General features: G+C 37.0%; 1 protein-coding gene across 2 annotated transcripts in view; it reads left to right on the forward strand.

Annotated features, from left to right (window-relative positions):
- Positions 1-20,323, forward strand: part of AFG1L (AFG1 like ATPase) — a 200,771-nt gene that overhangs the window by 77,803 nt on the left and 102,645 nt on the right. For both annotated transcript variants that reach the window (XM_030316082.1, XM_032593233.1), the window contains exon 7: positions 2,283-2,382. In XM_030316082.1, the coding sequence (XP_030171942.1) occupies positions 2,283-2,382 (100 nt within the window). The remainder of the gene's footprint in view (positions 1-2,282; positions 2,383-20,323) is intronic.

The following is a 20,323-nucleotide window of genomic DNA, read 5'->3' on the forward strand; positions in this document are numbered from 1 at the left end:
AAATCTTTTCTCTTTAATGCTAATGAAATGTCTCCCCTCTCTGTATTAGCAGACTACCCTTATTGGTAATCTGTAGCCTTCTCTTTTGTTCCTGGTGGTAATGAAATGCTGGGTGCTAAAAAAGCCCGCTCTCCAAGAATGTGTGGCCAATTGTCTTCTGTTCACTTATACTGTAAAATTACTGTTCCCCAGCAAAGCTGAACAAGTGCGGGGACAAGATCAAAAGAGTATACATTGGCACCCGGCTACACCAAGTGACTCCTGCTTTATTAATTAGCCATAGCTTCTCCAAGTTAATTTACTCTGATAGAGCAAAAACATTTTGTAATACAAAAACAACAAATGATAATTCAACCACGAGTCTTTAATAGTTTGCTTTCTTCAACTTCCAATTTAAATCTTTGCAGTATGTTATAAGCTAAATGTCTCTTCACTCTTCTGAACCTTAGCGCACAAAAGCTGTTTTTAATTTTTTTCAACAACATTAGTGAGATAGTCAAAGGACAATTTTTATTTTCTAAAATTGGTAACTTTTAATTGATATCATTCTTTTTAAAAGTCAGTGTATTGGGAATCTAATTTAAAAGTGCACTTGCTTCTGAAATTTGCAAGCTTGTTTGTTCTCTCATCAGAAATGCCACTGGTGTTTAAGCATTTCAAAGGGGCCTTCTCTGTGAGTATTTTTGCGGAAGCAAAATTTGACAGTGAACCTAAGCTCCAAATTTAATAATATCACTTTCTTCTTAAATAATTAAATACTACTTTTCATTTTAGTCACCACTTTGTAAGTTCCTGAAGTCTTTTAATTTAAGGAGTGTCCAGTAGTTTTTTAGCTAATGTTTTAAAGTTAGAGCTTGAGACAGCAAAAAAAGATCTGTGGGCACAGCCCCATTTTCTGGTTTGTTTTTGTTTTTGTTCAGGTGGGAAGGAAATAATGTAACGTTTGTGTAAGATAATCACCTGAAAAGAGAAAAGAGATGGAGCCCTGTGTAGCCCAGGTGGTTGTTGTCAGTTAGTTGGTAACTTTCAGTATTTTGATCTAATTTGAAAGAATTCCCCCAGTTCCTATGCTCTAACATGGTTTAAAAATAAGAATGTGATATTTATTGTGTGATTTATTTTGTGAATATAAAACAAATTTTATTATCTAAAATGCCATTAAAGAAAAATCAAAATAGCTTTACTTAAGAAGTATCTAAAACCCATTTTATTATATTTATAAGGGAAGGTAACAATGATTAATATCTACCTTCACTGTACATTTGTTTTTGAACTCAACTGCCTTCCCTCCTTAATTTCTGTATTTCTTTGTGATTTTAAAAAGCTTTTTAAAAAGTTATTAAGCTTACTTGTTAATTGTGGATTTTAAAAAATAATTTTAGAAAAGGTAGCTCTATGTATCTCTAACTTAGGTGGAACAGTTTTATCTATATTATGCATTTCTGCTTTTGTCAGAAGGAATTTTTTAAAGCACTGTATTAACCATTCTTGTGAGGTTTTTATTTTTTTCCTTTTTAATAGAAGGAATATTTGTGTTTGCGAAGGTTAGCAGAGGCTGGCTGTGCTGGAAGTGACTGCAGTGCCTTTTGATTATTCATGGACAGTAATAGAAGGCACTTAAAAAGAACAATGAAATTGCTTATTTTTGTGATGGGCCATCTGTTGAATTGTTTTGTGCAACAATTGCACAATAGTATCTATGTCATATCATTCTATTTTCAACAGCAGCTGATTATGTCTCACTGGCTATTTGTCCTTATTTCTAAAGTCCCATGACCATTTAAAGTCACCTTTTCAGGGACCTTTGCCAGAAAGGTATTAGAAATCTCAATCAGCTGTTTATTATTCTTTTTTTTCTTTTTTCTTTCTCTCTCTCTTCTTTTTTTTTTTTTTTTGGTGGGAAGGGGGCGGTGGATGGGGTCTGTGATGGGAGCTGGAGGAGGGATTTGGTCATGTTAGCTCTAATTAATTAGACTTCCTAAATGTTTAGGACAATTATCTATGCTTTCCACCTGTAGTTTATAAAAGAAGTTAACACAGAACCATTTGATAATTTGGGTAGAAATGATAGGCTTGCAAAAAAGAGTCAAGTTTAAAAGACTACTACACACTCTTTTATGGTTTTAATTATCTGCTCTTTTCTTCATGGTGATAATTAGAATTTTTCTCTTGGAATTCACTTCCATCCTTAAAAAAAAAAAAAAAAAGAATAGATGAGCCATTAGCAAATTTGTTAGAGCAGAAGTGAGTATAAAATAAAACAAATGTGTTGTTGTCCATAGGTCACTGACATTGCTGATGCCATGATTCTGAAACAGCTTTTTGAAAATCTGTTCAAAAATGGGGTCGTCGTTGTGGCAACATCCAACAGGCCACCGGAAGGTAAAAACAAACATTGTGCTAGTCTCATCCAATTAGGTGGAAAATAACAAGCTTTGAAAAATCCATAATTTTATACTCATTTTATTGTGTTAGTAGAATCTGATGACTTTGCTTATCATTCATTTTATAACAGACAATCTAAAAAATCAGTTGGTATTTGTGTCTGAAAAATGTTTATATTCTTCGCAAGTTAAACCCATGTGATCCCCTGTGTTTGATGCACTTGCTGTTTTTCTCTGAGTATTAGATATATCATATATTTGTATCAAAAAATAATGCCGGGAGGTGCCTGGGTGGGTCAGTCAGTTAAGCATCCGATGCTTAGACCCTTGATTTTGGCTCAGGTCATGATCTCACAGTTTGAGCCCCATGTCGGGCACAAGCCCCCATGTGGAACCTGCTTGCGATTCTCTCTCTCCCTCTTTCTGTGCACTCTCTATCTCTTTCTCTCAAAAATAAATAAATAAACATTAAGGAAAAAAAATGATGCCAGCAGGAAGGCTAGGTTTGAGGACCCAGAGGGGGCCTTGCAGGACCAGCCAAGAGGATCCTTGACTTTGCACAGGATAGAAATCAAATACAAAACACCAGAAAGTGAGAACAGGGTTTACTGAAGATACAGAGGGAGCAGATGCAGATGGAGCATCTGGGAGACTTGGGAAGGAAAGGAGCATGAGTCTTGTCTTGGTTCGGGGCTTGGGGGTTTTATTAAGGATTATGGTCTGCTGTATGTGTCCTTTCGGGCATCCAAGAACTGATTAGAACAGAGATAAGGGCCCAGGTGTTAGTCCTTGGAGCCAGCGGGCCTTGGCATTGAGATGTCTAGTGCTGGGGTGGTCTGGAATATTCATATGACAGCTTCATTGGTCATTCTCACCTGGTCCTTCCTTAGATGTAATCTCTACTGAAGAAATCATTAACTAACTCCCTGCCCCTTACAAGGAGGAATTACAGCTGTCTGCATTCTGTGGACTGTGTAAAGTGGGGTGTGGGTCCTAGAAAGAACAGAAGCAGGAAAAGGAGCAAAAAGCAGATTTTTATGGAGTTCTTCAGTTTCTCTGTTTCAAAAATACAAGGCTTTCTAATTGCTTTTTAGGGGCTGTAAAAGAAGCTCAATGAAATGAAAGAGAAAACTCCTAATTGAGTCTTAGAAAAAGAGTTGAATCTCGCTTGCATAAGTAGTTTCTAATACTTAATTTTATTCCTAAAAAACCACTTGTGGCTTATTTGAACATTATTTAAGGATTAAAATACAAGTAATATCTAGATAAAAACAAGTTTAAAATGTTTTATCTTTCCATGATATGGTCAGTTGAAGGCCAGAGGAACCAAAACCAATATTTAATGCCTTCTTTAAAAAAAATTTTTTTTTAATGTTTATTTACTTTTGAGAGATAGAGACAGAGTGTGAGCAGGCAAGGGGCAGAGAGAGAGGGAGACACAGAATCTGAAGCAGGCTCCAGGCTCTGAGCTGTCAGCACAGAGCCCGATGTGGGGCTTGAACTCACGAACCACGAGATCATGACCTGAGCTGAAGTCAGAAGCTCAACTGACTGAGCCACCCAGGTGCCCCTAATGCATTCTTAATGTTAACATCTTTCTACTCTGGAATGCTCTACCACCTGGAATTCCCTGCATGGCTAATTCCTTACCTTTTTCAGGTCTTTACTCAAAAGTTATTTTGCCAAAGAACTGTAGACTTATCTTTCTATTTGAATCTACAACCCATCCCTTTTTTTCTTACCTTGCTTCTCCTTTCCTCCTCTATTTTCTTCCTTGTGGTTTATTGTCTATCCTCTTCCAGGATGCAAAGGGTTCATGAAGGCAGTGACTTTTACCTCTTCTGTTCATGGGTATATACTGAACAACCAAAACAGTGCCTAGCTGATCTCAATAGTCTTAGAGTGAATGTTGAATGAATGCATGTTTTTAAAGGTTATCCCTGGCTGCAATACTGAGAATGGATTGTGGGGATGAGATTTCAAAGTTGGAAGTAAGGAGACCGTTGATGATATCATTGCTGCAATCCCGAGGGGAGATATGGAGCAGTGAGGGTGGTGAGAGTAGTCAGAATTTGGCTATATTTTGTAAGCAGAGCCAAGAGGATTTACTAATGGGATGAATATATGGTATTAAAAAAAGAGAAAGGGATAAAGAATGACTCAAAGGTTTTGGCTTGAGCAATTAAAAGGATGAAGTTGATGTTTCCTGAGATGGAGAGGACTATGGGAGAAGCAGATTTGGGTAGGGAGGGGAAAGTACTGAGGCAGATGCATATCAGAGTTTGGATTTTAATGGAAAAGTTTAGATTGGAGATGAAAGTTTGGGAGTTCATTGGTCCCAAAGGAAGCTGGTCAGAGCAGCCAGTGAGGTAAGAGGAGAACCAACAGAGTATCAAGTGAAGAAAAGGAAAATGGTACAAAAGGATGGATGGCCACTTTTGTTAAATGCTGCTAGGAGGCGAAGGGGAGGTTGAGAATTGACCATTGGAATTAGTAACATGGAGTTTATTGGTGGATCTGAAAAGAGCAATGTAATAGTGATAGTGTGAGTTTTTTCCTTAATAAGCCGTGTCATGTGGATGACTTATATTGAGTTTATAATCTGTTGTTACCTAGATCTTACTTTGTGAGCTGCTGTCAAACTAGGTGTCTCTCATTCTGTGTTTGTGTAGTTGATTTCTTTTTCTTCCTATTACATTTCAGCTTATTAGTCTGTCTGCATTGTTCTATTTTATGATTTATGTTTGATTATATTTGATTTATGTTTGTATCTTTCTGAAGTGTGGTTCTAACAGATTAGTTTTAGCTATCCCTACTAACTATGACGTTTATAAAATGGTAATCATGCTGCTATATCTTCAGCCATTCATTAATTAAAATGTAACCAAGTTTAGACCCTCATAGCATACCATTAGAGGCCTTATTTTAGGGAGACATCAGTTAATTAATACTATTAAATCCAGTTATTCCAACAACTGTAGTTATACCTCATCTATTATATTCTAAGAGAATTATGAATGATTCAGATGCACTTATTAAAATATCTATAATACTGTTATAGATAGCATTCTTTTTTTTTAATTAAAAAAAAATTTTTTTTTTTTAACGTTTATTTATTTTTGAGACAGAGAGAGACAGAGCATGAGTGGGGGAGGGTCAGAGAGAGAGAGGGAGACACAGAATCTGAAACAGGCTCCGGGCTCTGAGCTGTCAGCACAGAACCCGACGCAGGGCTTGAACTCACAGACAGCGAGATCATGACCTGAGCCGAAGTCGGCCGCCTAACCGATGAGCCACCCAGGTACCCCTTAATTTTTTTTTTTTTAATGTTTACTTATTTTAGAGAGAGACAGAGACAGAATGTGAGTGGGTTAGGGGCAGAGAGAGAGGGAGACACAGAATCTGAAGCAGGATCCAGGCTCTGAGCTGTCAACACAGAGCCCGGCGTGGGGCTTGAACTCATGAGCTGTGGGATCATGACCTGAGCTGAAGTCAGACACTCAACCAACTGAGCCACCCAGGCACCCCAGCATTCTTGTGATTTACTAGGGTGATAACGCTATGAGACACAGCAGTGAGTGTTTTCATATTAGATCATCTGTGAAGACTCTCCTTTAGCTGACTGGTGACTTAAATGTGTCATCAGTATTGCCTTTAAACATTCAGTGACAAGCTATAAATAGCAAGGTGGTAGAACAAGCTTGGAACACTGCCCCTGCCACCAGCACCAGTAAAGACTGCCGAAAGGATGATTGCAGTTTGCTGCTCAGTTGGCAGTGATAAACTGAGGAAGGACAGCCACAGGGAAAGGTTAAGGAGCATTCTGGAACTCAAAGCTTTGTAGGAGTGAGCAAAGTTACAGGCCCACCAAGGTAGCATACAGAAATCCAAAGTGGAACCACTTTTCCAGAGAAGACTGAAAGTTCAAGATGTGGAATTACAAAAATTGGGCATTAGCCTCAAACGTAAAGCCTTTTCTAAATATCATCCATTGAAGGGACACTGTCATACACTGTTTTTTGGTTTTTGGGTTTTTTTGCCATGGCAGACAATCATCATAAATGGCTTAATATTTTATTATAAAGAAGATGACATATACATATGTACCAGGAAAATATAAAAGTATAGGACAAAGAATAAATAGGTCACTGGTTGCCAGAGGCTACAGTGGGAAGGTGTTTGACTGCAAAGGGGAAACATAAGATAATTTTTTTGGGTGTTTTGTATCCTGGTCATGGTTGTAGTTACTTGTATTCAAACTAATAGAACTGTAGATGAAAAAAGTTAATTAAGATTAAAAACAAATCACATGGATAAGAAATGGCAGAAAAGAGGTTAGAACCTAGGTTTTGTGACTCTTTACACATTATCCTCTATCATTTCTGCTTGTTGGTCATCACTGATCTTTGTCTACCCTGTCCTAGATAAAGTGTGTCCTCTTTTCCAACCATCAAAATGCATTCAACTTTTTCTTTAGGTCACAGCTTTTCATCTAGAGCCTCCAGATAGGTTGTTGTTGTTATTATTATTATTATTATTATTATTATTATTATTTTAAACAGCATCTACTTATTCTTAGAGTGTTATAAGAGGTGGGGGAAGAATCTTCTTATCAGAGGGTTGAGGCAAAGCCCAATGGCTGGAGAGAGAATGACCCGTTTGAGGAATTGGAAGGTAGCCAGTGTGGCTGGAGTACAGTGAAGGAAGGAAAGTAGGATGCAGTGAAGTACATATAACATGAATCTGGAGAAGTGACAGACCTTATAAAATAAAAATAAGGATTTTGGATTTTATTCTAAGAGAAATGGGAAGACATTGGAGTACTTTCAGTAGGGACTGATAAGAACAGAGTTGGACTATCACTGGGTATAGTGTGGAGAATGGGTTGCGGAGTGGAGTGCAGTGATGCGGTGGACTCAGTGAAGACATGTTAGGAGGCTCTTGCAGCACACTGGATAAGAAATGGTGTTAGTTTGGCATAAGGCAGTTATTGTCACCTAGGGGGATATTGGCAGTGTTCGGGACATTTTTGGTTGTCACAACCAGGGAGGGTGGCAATAAGTGCTGCTATTGGCCTCTAGTAGTATTCTTGGTGGAAGCCAAGAATTCTGTCAAAATATCCTATAATGTGCAGAGCTACCCCTCACAACAAGGAATTATCTAACCAAAAATGTCTATAGTTCTGAGTTTCAGATACTCTGATATATGGTGATACCAATGGATATGGAGAGGATAGATCTGAAAGATATTCCAGAATTAAAATGGATAGTACCTGGTTATAGAGTGGTCACTGAGGAAAAGGTAAAGGAAGATTTAGAAATTGTTTTAAAATTTTAGGCTTGTACAATTAGGTGGTGATGCCTGCCATTCAATAAAGACAGAAAAGTCTGGAGGTTAAAGGTCCTGAAGATAGTGCTCAGTGGAGAAAAACCTATTTTTTCCCTTCATTAATTTTTTAGCATCTCTGTTTAATTTTCTTCTACTTCATTCATCTCATTCCCTCCATTTCTAGTTGTGAAAACATAAACTTCATGAACAAGAATGGGGATTATTGTTGTTGAGGGAAACTGCTATCATACCCTAATTTTTTAACAGCGTATAACTTGTCAATTAATAGACAAACTAATTTTAATGGAAAATGAGCAGAAACATTTAATAAGCAATTAATAATTTTAATGAAAAATAATTGATAGCCAAGTGAAAGTAACACCAGAATTTAGGAACCTAAGAGAGAAAAATCGTGTAGAAGAGAAAAAAAGGAAGTAGTATTTGAGGGGAGTGAAGGGAATAAGGTACCAAAGAGTGACTGCCTGTATGTTACTTTTTTCTAGTCCTAAATTTGAATTCCTCTCTTGCTTGGGTCCAAGGTCTCACTCTTTATACCCCAGGTAGTTGCTAAAACCCCAAACCAGCATCAGTTCATGATTAGTACTTTAGCTTTTAGCCTCCTGTTTTTTTTGCTGGTCTGTAGGGATTTTCCCACCTTCTTGCAAGCTTAAAATATGTTTAGTATATTATATTTTTAATTTTTTTAAGTTATCTGTTTTGAAAGAGACAGAGCGAGTGGGGGAGGGACTTCGAGAGAGGGAGAGAGATAATCCCAAGCAGGCTCTGTGCTGTCAGTGCAGATCCCAGCATGGGGCTCAAACTCACAGCTGTGAGATCATGACCTGAGCTAATATCAAGAGTCGGACGCTTAACCTACTGAACCACCCAGGCGCCCCTATATTTTAGTATATTTTAAGCAACAGTTGTAGTGCAACATTTGTAGTGCTACTGTTTTATACTTTCTAGGATAATCCGATTAAGGCTTTTGAGAGAGGATCTTGGATCAAATCTATAGATTTTTCAGATAAAACATATCTAGAAAATTTTCAGATAAAACGTATCTAGAGATAGTTTTTATTTAATTTCTTATTTTTATAAAACCCCAATTAAATGGTTTATTCATCATTTTTGTCATTTAGGGAAATACTTTATATGGCCCATATACAAATAGACATAGTTTACTTATCAAAGATTATGCTGCCAGGTCATTAGAAGAGCCAAAAACAAAAATGCACAATTAAAATTTCATATATATGCTACTCAATTTTTACGTTCTGAAATAGAATGTCGTTAATTACATGATATTCTAGTAGAGAAAAAAAAAATATTTAAGAGCATGGAGAGCCTAACAACAAATTGATAATAGACAAGTAGGTTACATTAATTAAAATGTGAAATTAATAAATTTAAGAACTTATTCAATCAAAAAACGAGAATACATTTTTATGGGGGAAATATGTAAGTTGAACTCAGCTGTGCTTCTTCGACAGTAAGACACAAAGTGGTAAAAGGAAAAAAGACATTTGGGCTCTTTCCATACTTTGGCTATTGTCGATAGTGCTGCTATAAACATTGGGGTGCATGTGTCCCTTCAAACAGCACACCTCTATCCCTTGGATAAATACCTAGTAGTGCAATTGCTAGGTTGTAGAGTAGTTCTATTTTTAATTTTTTGAGGAAACTCCATCCTGTTTTCCAGAGTGGCTGCACCAGTTTGCATTCCCACCAGCAGTGCAAAAGAGATCCTCTTTCTCCGCATCCTCGCCAACATCTGTTGTTGCCTGAGTTGTTAATGTTAGCCATTCTGTCAGGTGTGAGGTGGTATCTCATTGTGGTTTTGATTTGTATTTCCTGGATGATGAGTGATGCTGAGCATATTTTCATGTGTTGGTTGGCCATCTGGATGTCTTCTTGGGAGAGGTGTCTATTCATGTCTTTTGCCCATTTCTTCACTGAATTATTTGTTTTTTGGGTGTTGAGTTTGGTAAGTTCTCTATAGATTTTGGATATTAACCCTTTGTCTGATATGTCATTTGCAAATATTTTCTCCCATTCCATCAGTTGCCTTTTAGTTTTGCTGATTGTTTCCTTTGCCGTGCAGAAGCTTTTTATTTTGATGAGGTCCCAATAGTTCATTTTTGCTTTGGTTTCCCTTGTCTCTGGAGATGTGTTTAGTAAGAAGTTGCTGTGACTGAGGTCAAAGAGGTTATTGCAAGCTTTCTCCTTGAGGATTTTGATGGCTTCCTGTCTTATGTTTAGGTCTTTCATCCATTTTGAGTTTATTTTTGTGTGTGGTGTAAGAAAGTGGTCCAGGTTCATTCTTCTGCATGTCACTGTCCAGTTTTCCCAGCACCATTTGCTGAAGAGACTGTCTTTATTCCATTGGATATTCTTTCCTGCTTTGTCAGATTAGTTGGCCATACATTTATGGGTCCATTTCTGGGTTCTCTATTCTGTTCCATTGATCTGAGTGTCTGTTTTTGTGCTAGTACCATACTATCTTGATGATTACAGCTTTGTAATACATCTTGAAGTCCAAGACTGTGATGCCTCTAGCTTTGGTTTTCTTTTTCAAGATTGCTTTGGTTATTTGGGGTCTTTTCTGGTTCCATACAAATTTTACAATTGTTTGTTCTAGCTCTGTGGAGAATGCTGGTGTTATTTTGATAGGGATTGCATTGAATATGTAGATTGCTTTGTGTAGTGTTGACATTTTAACAATATTTGTTCTTCCTATCCAGGAGCATGGAATATTTTTCCTTTTTTTGTATGTGTGTCTTCTTCAATTTCTTTCATAAACTTCTATAGTTTGAAGTGTATAGGTTTTTCACCTCTTTGGTTAGGTTTATTCCTAGGCATTTTATGGTTTTTTGTGCTATTGTAAATGGGATCAATTCCTTGATTTCTCTTTCTGTTGCTTCATTATTGGTGTATAGGAATGCAACCGATTTCTGTGCATTTATTTTATATCCTGCGACTTTGCTGAATTCATGGATAAGTTCTAGCAGTTCTTTTGTGGAATCCCTTTGGGTTTTTCATATAGAGTATCATGTCATCTGTGAAGAGTGAAAGTTTGACTGACTCCTGGTGGATTTGGATCCCTTTTATTTCTTTGTGTGGTCTGATTGCTGAGGCTAAGACTTCCAATACTATGTTGAATAACAGTGGTGAGAGTGGACATCCCTGTCTTGTTTCTGACCTTAAGGGGAAAGCTCTCAGTTTTTCCCCATTGAGGATGATATTAGTGGTGGGTCCTTCGTATATGGCTTTTATGATCTTGAGGTATGATCCTTCTATCCCTACTTTCTTGAGGGTTTTTATCAAGAAACGATGCTGTATTTTGTCAAATGCTTTCTCTGCATCTATCATGTGGTTCCTGTCCTTTCTTTTATTGATGTGATGTATCACATTGATTGTTTTGTGGATATGGAACTAGCCCTGCATCCCAGGTATAAATCCCAGTTGGTCATGGTGAATAATTTTTTTAATGTATTATTGGATCTAGTTGGCTAGTATCTTGTTGAGGATTTTTGCGTTCATGTTCATCAGGGAAATTGGTCTTTAGTTCTCTTTTTTAGTGGGGTCTCTGTCTGGTTTTGGAATCAAGGTAATGCTGGCTTCATAGAAAGAGTTTGGAAGTTTTCCTTCCATTTCTATTTTTTGGAACACCTCCAAGAGAATAGGTGTTAACTCTTCCTTAAATGTTTGGCAGAATTCCTCTGGAAAGCCATCTGGCCCTGGACTCCTGTGTTTTGGGAGATTTTTGATTACTAATTTGATTTCTTTACTGGTTATGGGTCTGTTCAAGTTTTCTATTTCTTCCTGTTTCAGTTTTGGTAGTTTATATGTTTCTAGGATTTGTCCATGTCTTTCAGATTGCCCATTTTATTGGCGTATAATTGCTCATATTCTCTCATTATTGTTTTTCTTTCTGCTCTGTTGGTTGTGATCTCTCCTCTTTCATTCTTGATTTTATTTATTTGGGTCCTTTCCTTTTTCTTTTTGATCAGTCTGTCTACAGGTTTATCAATTTTGTTATTTCTTTCAAAGAACCAGCTTCTGGTTTCCCTAACACACTCGCATTCTGTGTCTGTCTCTCTCAAAAATGAATAAACAAACAAACAAAAAGGTGTAAAGTTAGGTTGTGTATCTTTGACCTTTCTTCCTTCTTTAGGATGGCCTGGATGCTGTATATTTCTTTCTTATGACCGCCTTTGCTGCATCCCTGAGGTTTTGAGCTGTGGTGTTATCATTTTCTTTGGCTTCCATGAACTTTTTAATTTCTTCTTTAACTTCTTGGTTAGCCCATTCATTCTTTAGTAGGATGGTCTTTAGTCTCCAAGTATTTGTTATCTTTCCACATTTTTTCTTGTGGTTGATTTAGAGTTCCATAGCGTTGTGGTCTGAAAATGTGTGGTATGATCTTGATCTTTTTTCTACTTGTTGAGGGCTGATTTATGTCCCAGTAAGTAATCTATTCTGGAGAATGTTCCATGTGCACTGGTGAAGAATGAGTATTCTGCTTTAGGATGAAATATTCTGAATATGTCTGTTAAGACCATCTGATCCAGTGTGTCATTCAAAGCCATTGTTTCCTTGTTGATATTCTGTTTAGATTATCTGTCCATTGTGGTAAGTGGGGTGTTGAAGTCCCTTGCTATATGGTATTATTATCAAAGAGTTTCTTTATGTTTGTGATTAATTGATTTATATATTTGTGTTCTTCCACATTTGGAGCATAAATGTTCACAATTGTTAGATCTTCTTGGTGGATTGACCCCTTAGTTATGATATAATGCCCTTCTTCATCTCTTGTTGTAGTCTTTATTTTAAAATCTAGATTGTCTGATATAACTATGGCTACTCTTTTGGCGACCATTAGGATGACAGATGGTTCTCCATCCACTTATTTTCAATCTGAAGGTGTCTTTAGGTCTAAAGTGGGTCTCTTGTAAACAGCATATAGACAGATCTTGTTTTATTATCCATTCTGTTACCCTAAGTCTTTTGATTGGAGCATTTAGTCCATTGACATGTAGAGTGAGTACGGAAAGATATGAATTTATTGCCATTATGTTGCCTGTAGATTTGGAGTTTCTGGTGGTGTTCTCTGGTCCTTTCTTGTCTTTGTTGCTTTTGGTCTTTTTTTTTTTCCCTCGTTTTTTCTCCCTTCAGAGAGTCCCCCTTAAAATTTCTTGCAGAGCTGATTTAGTGGTCACAAATTCCTTTAATTTTTGTTTGTCTGGGAAACTTTTTATCTCTTCTTCTATGTTGAATGATAGCCTTGCTGGATAAAGAATTCTTGGCTGCATATTTTTCTGATTCAGCACATTGAATATATCCTGCCACTCCTTTCTGGCCTGCCAAGTTTCTGTGGATAGGTCTGCTGCACACCTAATCTGTCTTCCCTTGTAGGTTAAGGACTTTTTTCTCCCTTGCTGCTTTCATGATTCTTTCTTAGCCTGAGTATTTTGTGAATTTGACTATGATATACCTTGTTGATGATTGGTTTTTGTTGAATCTAATGGGAGTCCTCTGTGCTTCCTGTATTTTGAGATCTGTGTCTTTCCCCAGGTTAGGAAAGTTTTCTGCTATGATTTGCTTACATAACTCTTCTACCCCTTTTTCTCTCTCATCATCTCCTGGGACCCCTATGATTCTGATGTTGTTCCTTTTTAATGAGTCACTGATTGCTCTAATTCTTAAATCATGCTCTTTTGTGCTAGTCTCCCTCTTTTTTTCTGCTTCATTGTTCTCCATTAAGTTTGTCCTCTGTATCGCTGATTTGCTGCTCTGCCTCATCCATCCTTGCCGCTGTGGCATCCATTTGACATTGCACCTCAGTTACAGCATTTTTTTTTTCATCCTGACTAGCTTTTATCTCTGCAGAAAGGGATTCTAATCTGTTTTCAACCCCAGCTAGTATTCTTATTATTGTGATTCTAAATTCTGTTCAGACATCTTGCTTGTATCTGTGTTGATTAAGTGCCTGACTGTCATTTCTTCCTGTTCTTTCTTTTGGGGTGAATTCCTTCATTTCATCATTTTGAAGAAAAGGAATTAATAAGGTAAAAAGACCCTTAAAATTAAAAAATTAAAAACAACACAAAAAAGTCAAATAAAGGATGCTAGATCCTAGGTGTGTTCTGGTCTGGTTGTTGAAAGGAGCTTGATAGAGAAAAAAGGGAATGATAAGAAAAGAAAAGAAAGAAAATGGTTGAAAGTTTGAAAAAACGAATACAATGAAATAGAATAAAATGAAAGATGGAAGTAAAAAAATAGAATTTGAAAAATTTACAAAAAAGTAAAAAATGTAGGAAAAATGTAAAGAAAAATATTTTTAATAGAAATGGAAAATAAAAATAAATTTTTTTCTCATTCTATATTCAAGAAATAGAAAAGAAAAAAAAATTGAATAGATGGACCAGCAAACAGAGTGAGGTATGATTGAAATTACCTTGGTTTCCCCTAGAAGTTGAACTATGAGGCACTTTATAGTCTGTAAACTAAGCAGGCGGAGAGACTTGTGTTGTTCCTGGAGAGCGAGGTTGGTCCAGCTGGGCGGGGCTTAGTGTAAGGGCTCCGTTCTCCACTAGATGGCGTTGCTTAGCTTACTGGGATGGATTGTTGTGGTGCTTGTATGTGTGTATGCACATGTGTGGGAAGGGTGAACATCGGGTCACTCAGCTATCCAGTCTCTAGTGTTGGAACTGTGTCCTCCCCGACCAGCAGTTGCACACCCCACCTTTGTCTCTGGCTTTTGTCCACTCCCTGCTTTTACACTGTCTGTGACCAAGCCATCAGGTTGCCAGGTGGCACCTCCCTCCTGAGTTTTATGTCATATGCGGCTGTGTTTCCCAACCCCTCACTTCTGAGGGACTGTGGTTTTGACCCACTCAGACCTTCTGGGGGAGGGTCTCAATGAGCAATGCTGGCCTGCTTCTAGGAATGTTCGGGAGACCATGCTGCTACTGATGCCCAGAGACTGCAGCTGGGTGCCATCCTGCCCCAGAAAAAGTTCATGCAATCATGTAGCAGCAGTGTTTTAGGGATTATGAAAATAACAACACACATCTAGCACAGGCTTCCTCCCAACATCCTTGTTCCAGCACCAGTGAATGTGGATGTTCTCCGGGATCCACTGGGACCTTTGGCTATGGGGAGGCGGCACAGCCTCTACCAAAAGTCCTCCCAACAGGGGAACTGCCTCTTCCCATGTATCCTAAGGACCCTGAGGATCTTGCTCTCTGCTCCTGGGGATTTGCCCTTCCCACCAGAGCACTGCCAGGTATTGAGCTGCGGAGTTTCAGACTCTGTGCTCCCCCTGTTTATAGAGTCTTAATGGAATTTAAATCCTCTCCTTTCTCCTTTTTCCCTTTTTTTGTTCTGTCCCTTGTGTATTCTGTCCCTTGTGTACTCTTTCTTTTCTCTCCAGCTGATTTCAGGCGGAGGGGATGCCCTCTGTATTCTTCCCCCATCTCTGTCCTCTCTCCACAAGCAAAAACAGCTCCCTGCCCTCTGTGCCTTTCTCCCCCCATTCACCTCTCCATGCTGTGTACCTGCTGAGTTCTCTGGTTCAGGTTGTGCAGATTGTTGTGTTAATCCTCAGATCAGTTTTCTAGGTGTGTAGGATGGTTTAGTGTTGATCTGGCTGTATTTCAGGGATGAGACACGCAAAAAAAAAAATCCTTCCATGCGGTTCCTCCATCTTGGGCCCTCCTCTAGTTTCTTAATATGATACCAAAAACGTGTATATCTGTTCAAAAGTCATTATTATGCTTAGTTGGGACATTGGTATTTCTGCTACAAGTATGAACAAAGGAAGGATGCCACCTATCCCTTTTTAACGTTGAACTACAGTAGAGACAGAAAGAGTATAAGAACAACTGGGAGGATAGGGAAGGGAACCAAGGAAAAAACACATATGTTGATTATAGGGATTTTCTGAGATTAGTCATACCACTCCTTTTTCAAGGTCATGTAAAAAGAAAATACCATAATATGGGAACAATAAGTAGAAAAGAGAGAAGTAAATATTAGGAAATTTCTGTTTTATATTCTTTAAAAATCAGGAAAATATAGACTGTATAATATAGAAGATCTAAGTGGAGAGAAGACAGATTGAATTGAAAACCTATTTACTCAGAAATCAGAAAATGAAATCACTAATGTTTAAGAAGTATGCAGAAATAGAATAAAGAGAATAAAATGATAAAGAAAAAAAAAGTAAGTGCGTGCCCTGGAGGAAAGAGGTCTTAATGTTTCTCAAAAAGAAATGTTTGAAATAAGAAAATTGATGATACCAATGAATTGAGTGTAAATAAATGTTTGTAGTTACTGCTTGCTTAGATATTTGTAAATTTTCTTCCCCTTGGAGAGAGAGTTTACTGATTCTGAGTGACAGTATCATAATTTGTGGTACTTACCACTGGGGAAATATACAGTCAAGTATTTTAGAATTTAAGGTATACTTTTCAAATAAGTATAAATAAGGTAAAAGAAAAAATATTTCTTAGAGCAAAAACTAGAAAGCAGAAGAAACAGAAAATAAGTATGCATAGAGCATGAAACAAGATCAAGCATGTCAACAGGAAATATCAATGGGATACATTTATCTATTAAAAACTAAAACTGATATGGCTGAGTTCCTAGCTCAAAGCCCTAAGCTTCTAGCCAAATGGCCTTCTTGCAGACAATAATAATAAATTCTGAATAAAATATATGACACAACTATCTGAAGGTCTTAGAGAGTGAAAAAATGATAGGGCAGATAAGACTTAGAAGTAGGTCCAAAATTGGAGAGAATATCTTTCTTAATGGTTGTCACCTTTAGGGCAGGTAAAGTTAGTACTGTGCTGAATGACTGAAATTCTGATAGAAAACCTACAGTTTTTCTGGCCTGAAGAACCAGATGCAGAGTTTGGGGCTAGCATTACTGCAGAGAAATGAGAAGTGAATCCCAGAATGAACTAGATGGCTGTAGCTCTAAGTTCTGTGTATAAATCCTGCCCAAGTCTCTGATCTCTGAACCATACATTTGCAAAGTAGATCACAAACTTCCTAACTAAAGGTAGGGTCCTGAACTGAGATTTCTGTTTGTAGTTCGAGTCCATCTAAGGTAATTTCTTGCTAAAACAAAAATATTGACAGTCTTCAGAGAATGAAACAGAATCCACAAGGCCCAGAACACAATCTCAAAGTGAAGAATGAGTAAAGTATGACCCAAGAGAGAAAACAATCAACACAGACCAACCCCAATAGACTTTAAAGTAACAATTATAATAATAATTGTTAGAGAAATGAGTTAAAGAAGATATGTTCATAATGAATGAAGAGATAGGAAATCTCAGCAGAAAAGTAGAAATCATAAAAAAGTTCTAAGTTTAAAATTTAGAATTAAAAAAGACAGTATCTTACATAAAAATTCACTTGATGAGCTTAATAGCAGATGGAAATAACTGAGCAGAGAGTCAGAGAACTTGAAATTATCCAATGTGAAGAATGGAGACCAAGTGATAGAAGAAAAGAAATAGAGCTTTAAGAATTTTTAGAACCATAACAAGCTTTAGAACGTAGTTCTAATTGGAATCCCAGAAGGCAAGAAGAAAGAATGAGGCAGAAAAACTTTTGAAGATAATGATCGCAAATTTCCTAATCTGTGGGAGACAAAAATCTACAGATTCAAGAAACTCAGTGAAATTGAAGCGGAGGAAATACAAGAAAACACTGCTAGACATATTGTAGTCAAACTGCTAAAAACCTAATGTAAAACAATCTAGAAGCATCCAGAGAAAAATAGCATATTAAATACAGGGGAACAATGATTAGCTTCTGATGACTTCCATTAGGAACTATGGAGGCCAGCAACCATGGAACTACGTCTTTATGCTAGGGGAAAAAACCCATCAACCTAGAGTTGTTTATGAAACAAAAATTTCCTTCAAGAATAAAGACAAATTATTGTCTACACCATGATAAAAAAGTTTCTGTACAGCAAAGGAAACCATCAACAGAATGAGAAATCAATAGGAGAAGGTATTTGCAAATGATATATCCAATAAGGGGTCAATATCCAAAATCTATAAAGAACATAAGAAACTGAACACCAAAATTCCGAATAATCCAATTAAAAAATGGGCAGAGGGCTGATAGACATTTTTCCAAGGAAGACATCCAGATAGTCAATAGACACATGAAAGTATGTTCAATATCACTAATCATCAGTGAAATGCAAATCAAAACCACAACGAGATATCATCTTACGCTTGTCAGAATGGCTAGTGTCAAGAAGACAAGAAATAGCAAGTGTTGGTGAGTAATTGCAACCTTTGTGCCCTGTTGGTGAGAATGTATATTGGCATAGCTACTGTGGAAAACAATATGGAGGTATCTCAAAAAATTAAAAATAAAAATAGCATATGATCCAGTAATTTCACTCCTGGGTATTTAGTGAAAGAAAATGAAAACACTTACTTGCAAAATTATATGCACCCTGATGTTCATTGCAGCAATATTTACAATAGCCAAGATATGGAAGCAGCCTAAGTATCCTAAGTGCCCATTGATAGAAGAATGGATAAAGAAGATTTGGTGTATATATATACACACACACACACACACACACACACACACACACACACACAAACACACACACACAATGGAATACTACTCAGCCATAAAAAAACCAAGATCTTGCCATTAGCAACAACATGAATGGACCTAGAGGGTGTTATGCTAAGTGAAAAAGTCAGACAGAAAAAGAAAAATATCTTGTGATTCCACTTGTATGTGGAATCTAAAAAAGAAAACAGAAAAAAACATAAATACAGAGAACAAACTGGTCGTTGCCAGAAGGGAGGATGGGCAAAATGGGTGAAGGGGAGTAAGAGGTATAGGCTTCCAGTTATAGAATGAATAAGTCATGGGAATGAAAGCTATGGCATAGAGAATATAGTCAATAGTATTGTAATCGTGTTATAGGTAACAGATGGTAGTTACACTTGTGGTGAGCATAGCGTGATGTTTAGACTTGTAAAATCACTGTGTTGCACACCTGAAGTAATATAACATGGTGTGTCAACTATAGTTCAATTGAAAAAAGGAATAAAGACAAAATAAAGACGTTCTGATAAAAAAAAAAAAAGAAGAATTCATCACCATTGGGCCTGAACTATAAGATATTCTAAAAGAAGTTTTTCAGGTAGAAAGTAAATGATAATGGATGGACACTTGGATCCTTAAGAAGAAATGAAGAGCATCAGAAATTGTAAATATTGTGGTAAATATAACTAGCTTTTCTTCTTAATTTTTAAAAAATAGAAATAATTGGTTTTCATGCAATTATAATATTATCTTCTAGGGCTTATTATTATATGTAGATATGATGTCTATGATACCCATCCCATAAAGTGGGGAGTTTGGAGGTACTTATATTGATGTAAGTTTTCTACACTCTTTTGTGAGGTGATACGATATTGATTCTAAGTAGAGTATGAAAAGTTAAGGATATATATTATAGCCCATGGAACAACAACAAAAATAAAGCCCAGTAGTCAGATGAAAAAGGAATTTAAAAATAAATTCAGGGGCACCTGGGTGGCTCAGTCGGTTAAGCGGCCGACTTCGGCTCAGGTCATGATCTCACAGTCCGTGAGTTCAAGCCCCGCGTCGGGCTCTGTGCTGACGGCTCAGAGCCTGGAGCCTGTTTCGGATTCTGTGTCTCCCTCTCTCTGACCCTCCCCTGTTCATGCTCTGTCTCTCCCTGTCTCAAAAATAAATAAAAATGTTAAAAAAAAAAATTAAAAAAAAATAAATTCAAATAATCTGAAAATGTCAGGAAAAAATGAACAGAAGAAGAAAAAACAGGGGGGATAAAAAGAATACTAATAAAATCAAAGACCTAAATATTATGGATATACCCTTACTTCCTTGCTGCTTGGTGGCATTGCTCACTTTTCCAGGGTGGTGTAGTGCCACTCTTATCTCTGTAAAGCTGTCTTTGAACCATGATAAACTGAATAGCTTTGTGCTCTGTGTATTATGTTTATACCTTCTGTCCCTTTTCACCTTGAATCATGGTTATGGTCTGGTTGTGTCTGTCAGCTGTGGTAAGCTGAACGGGTCACAACATGGTTCTGAAAAAGTCCACAAGTTTTAGCATCATTAAAGACCTTGACTCCTAGGTATGCCAATCACTGGCAGGAAATTCAACAAATTACCTGAAACTCTCAGTATCAGTTTCTTTATCTGTAAAAGGGAGGCAGAAATACCTGCTTTGTTGTGTTACTGTGATTTGCATACATTGCCAATCGAATTGCCTGATTCCTAGTAAGTATTCTGTAAATCCTAGTTTATTTATTTATTTCATTTATCTTTTGTCTTTAGCACTCATTTCAGCATAGCTATATAGTAGGAATTCATGAATGTATGTTGAATATAAAATGATAATATGCCATCCAATGGGAACATTTAATTAGCTGTATTATCAATGCAGTTAGTAACTATTGCATCTCCAATTAGTTGTTTGTTTTTTTTTAAAGCTACATAGTACTTGCTTCTTAAATGGTCTAAAGGGACCATTTTCTTTTAATCTATACTAAAATAAGAATCTC

This window comes from Lynx canadensis, chromosome B2, assembly GCF_007474595.2.
Source record: "Lynx canadensis isolate LIC74 chromosome B2, mLynCan4.pri.v2, whole genome shotgun sequence".
Lineage (NCBI taxonomy): Eukaryota > Metazoa > Chordata > Mammalia > Carnivora > Felidae > Lynx > Lynx canadensis.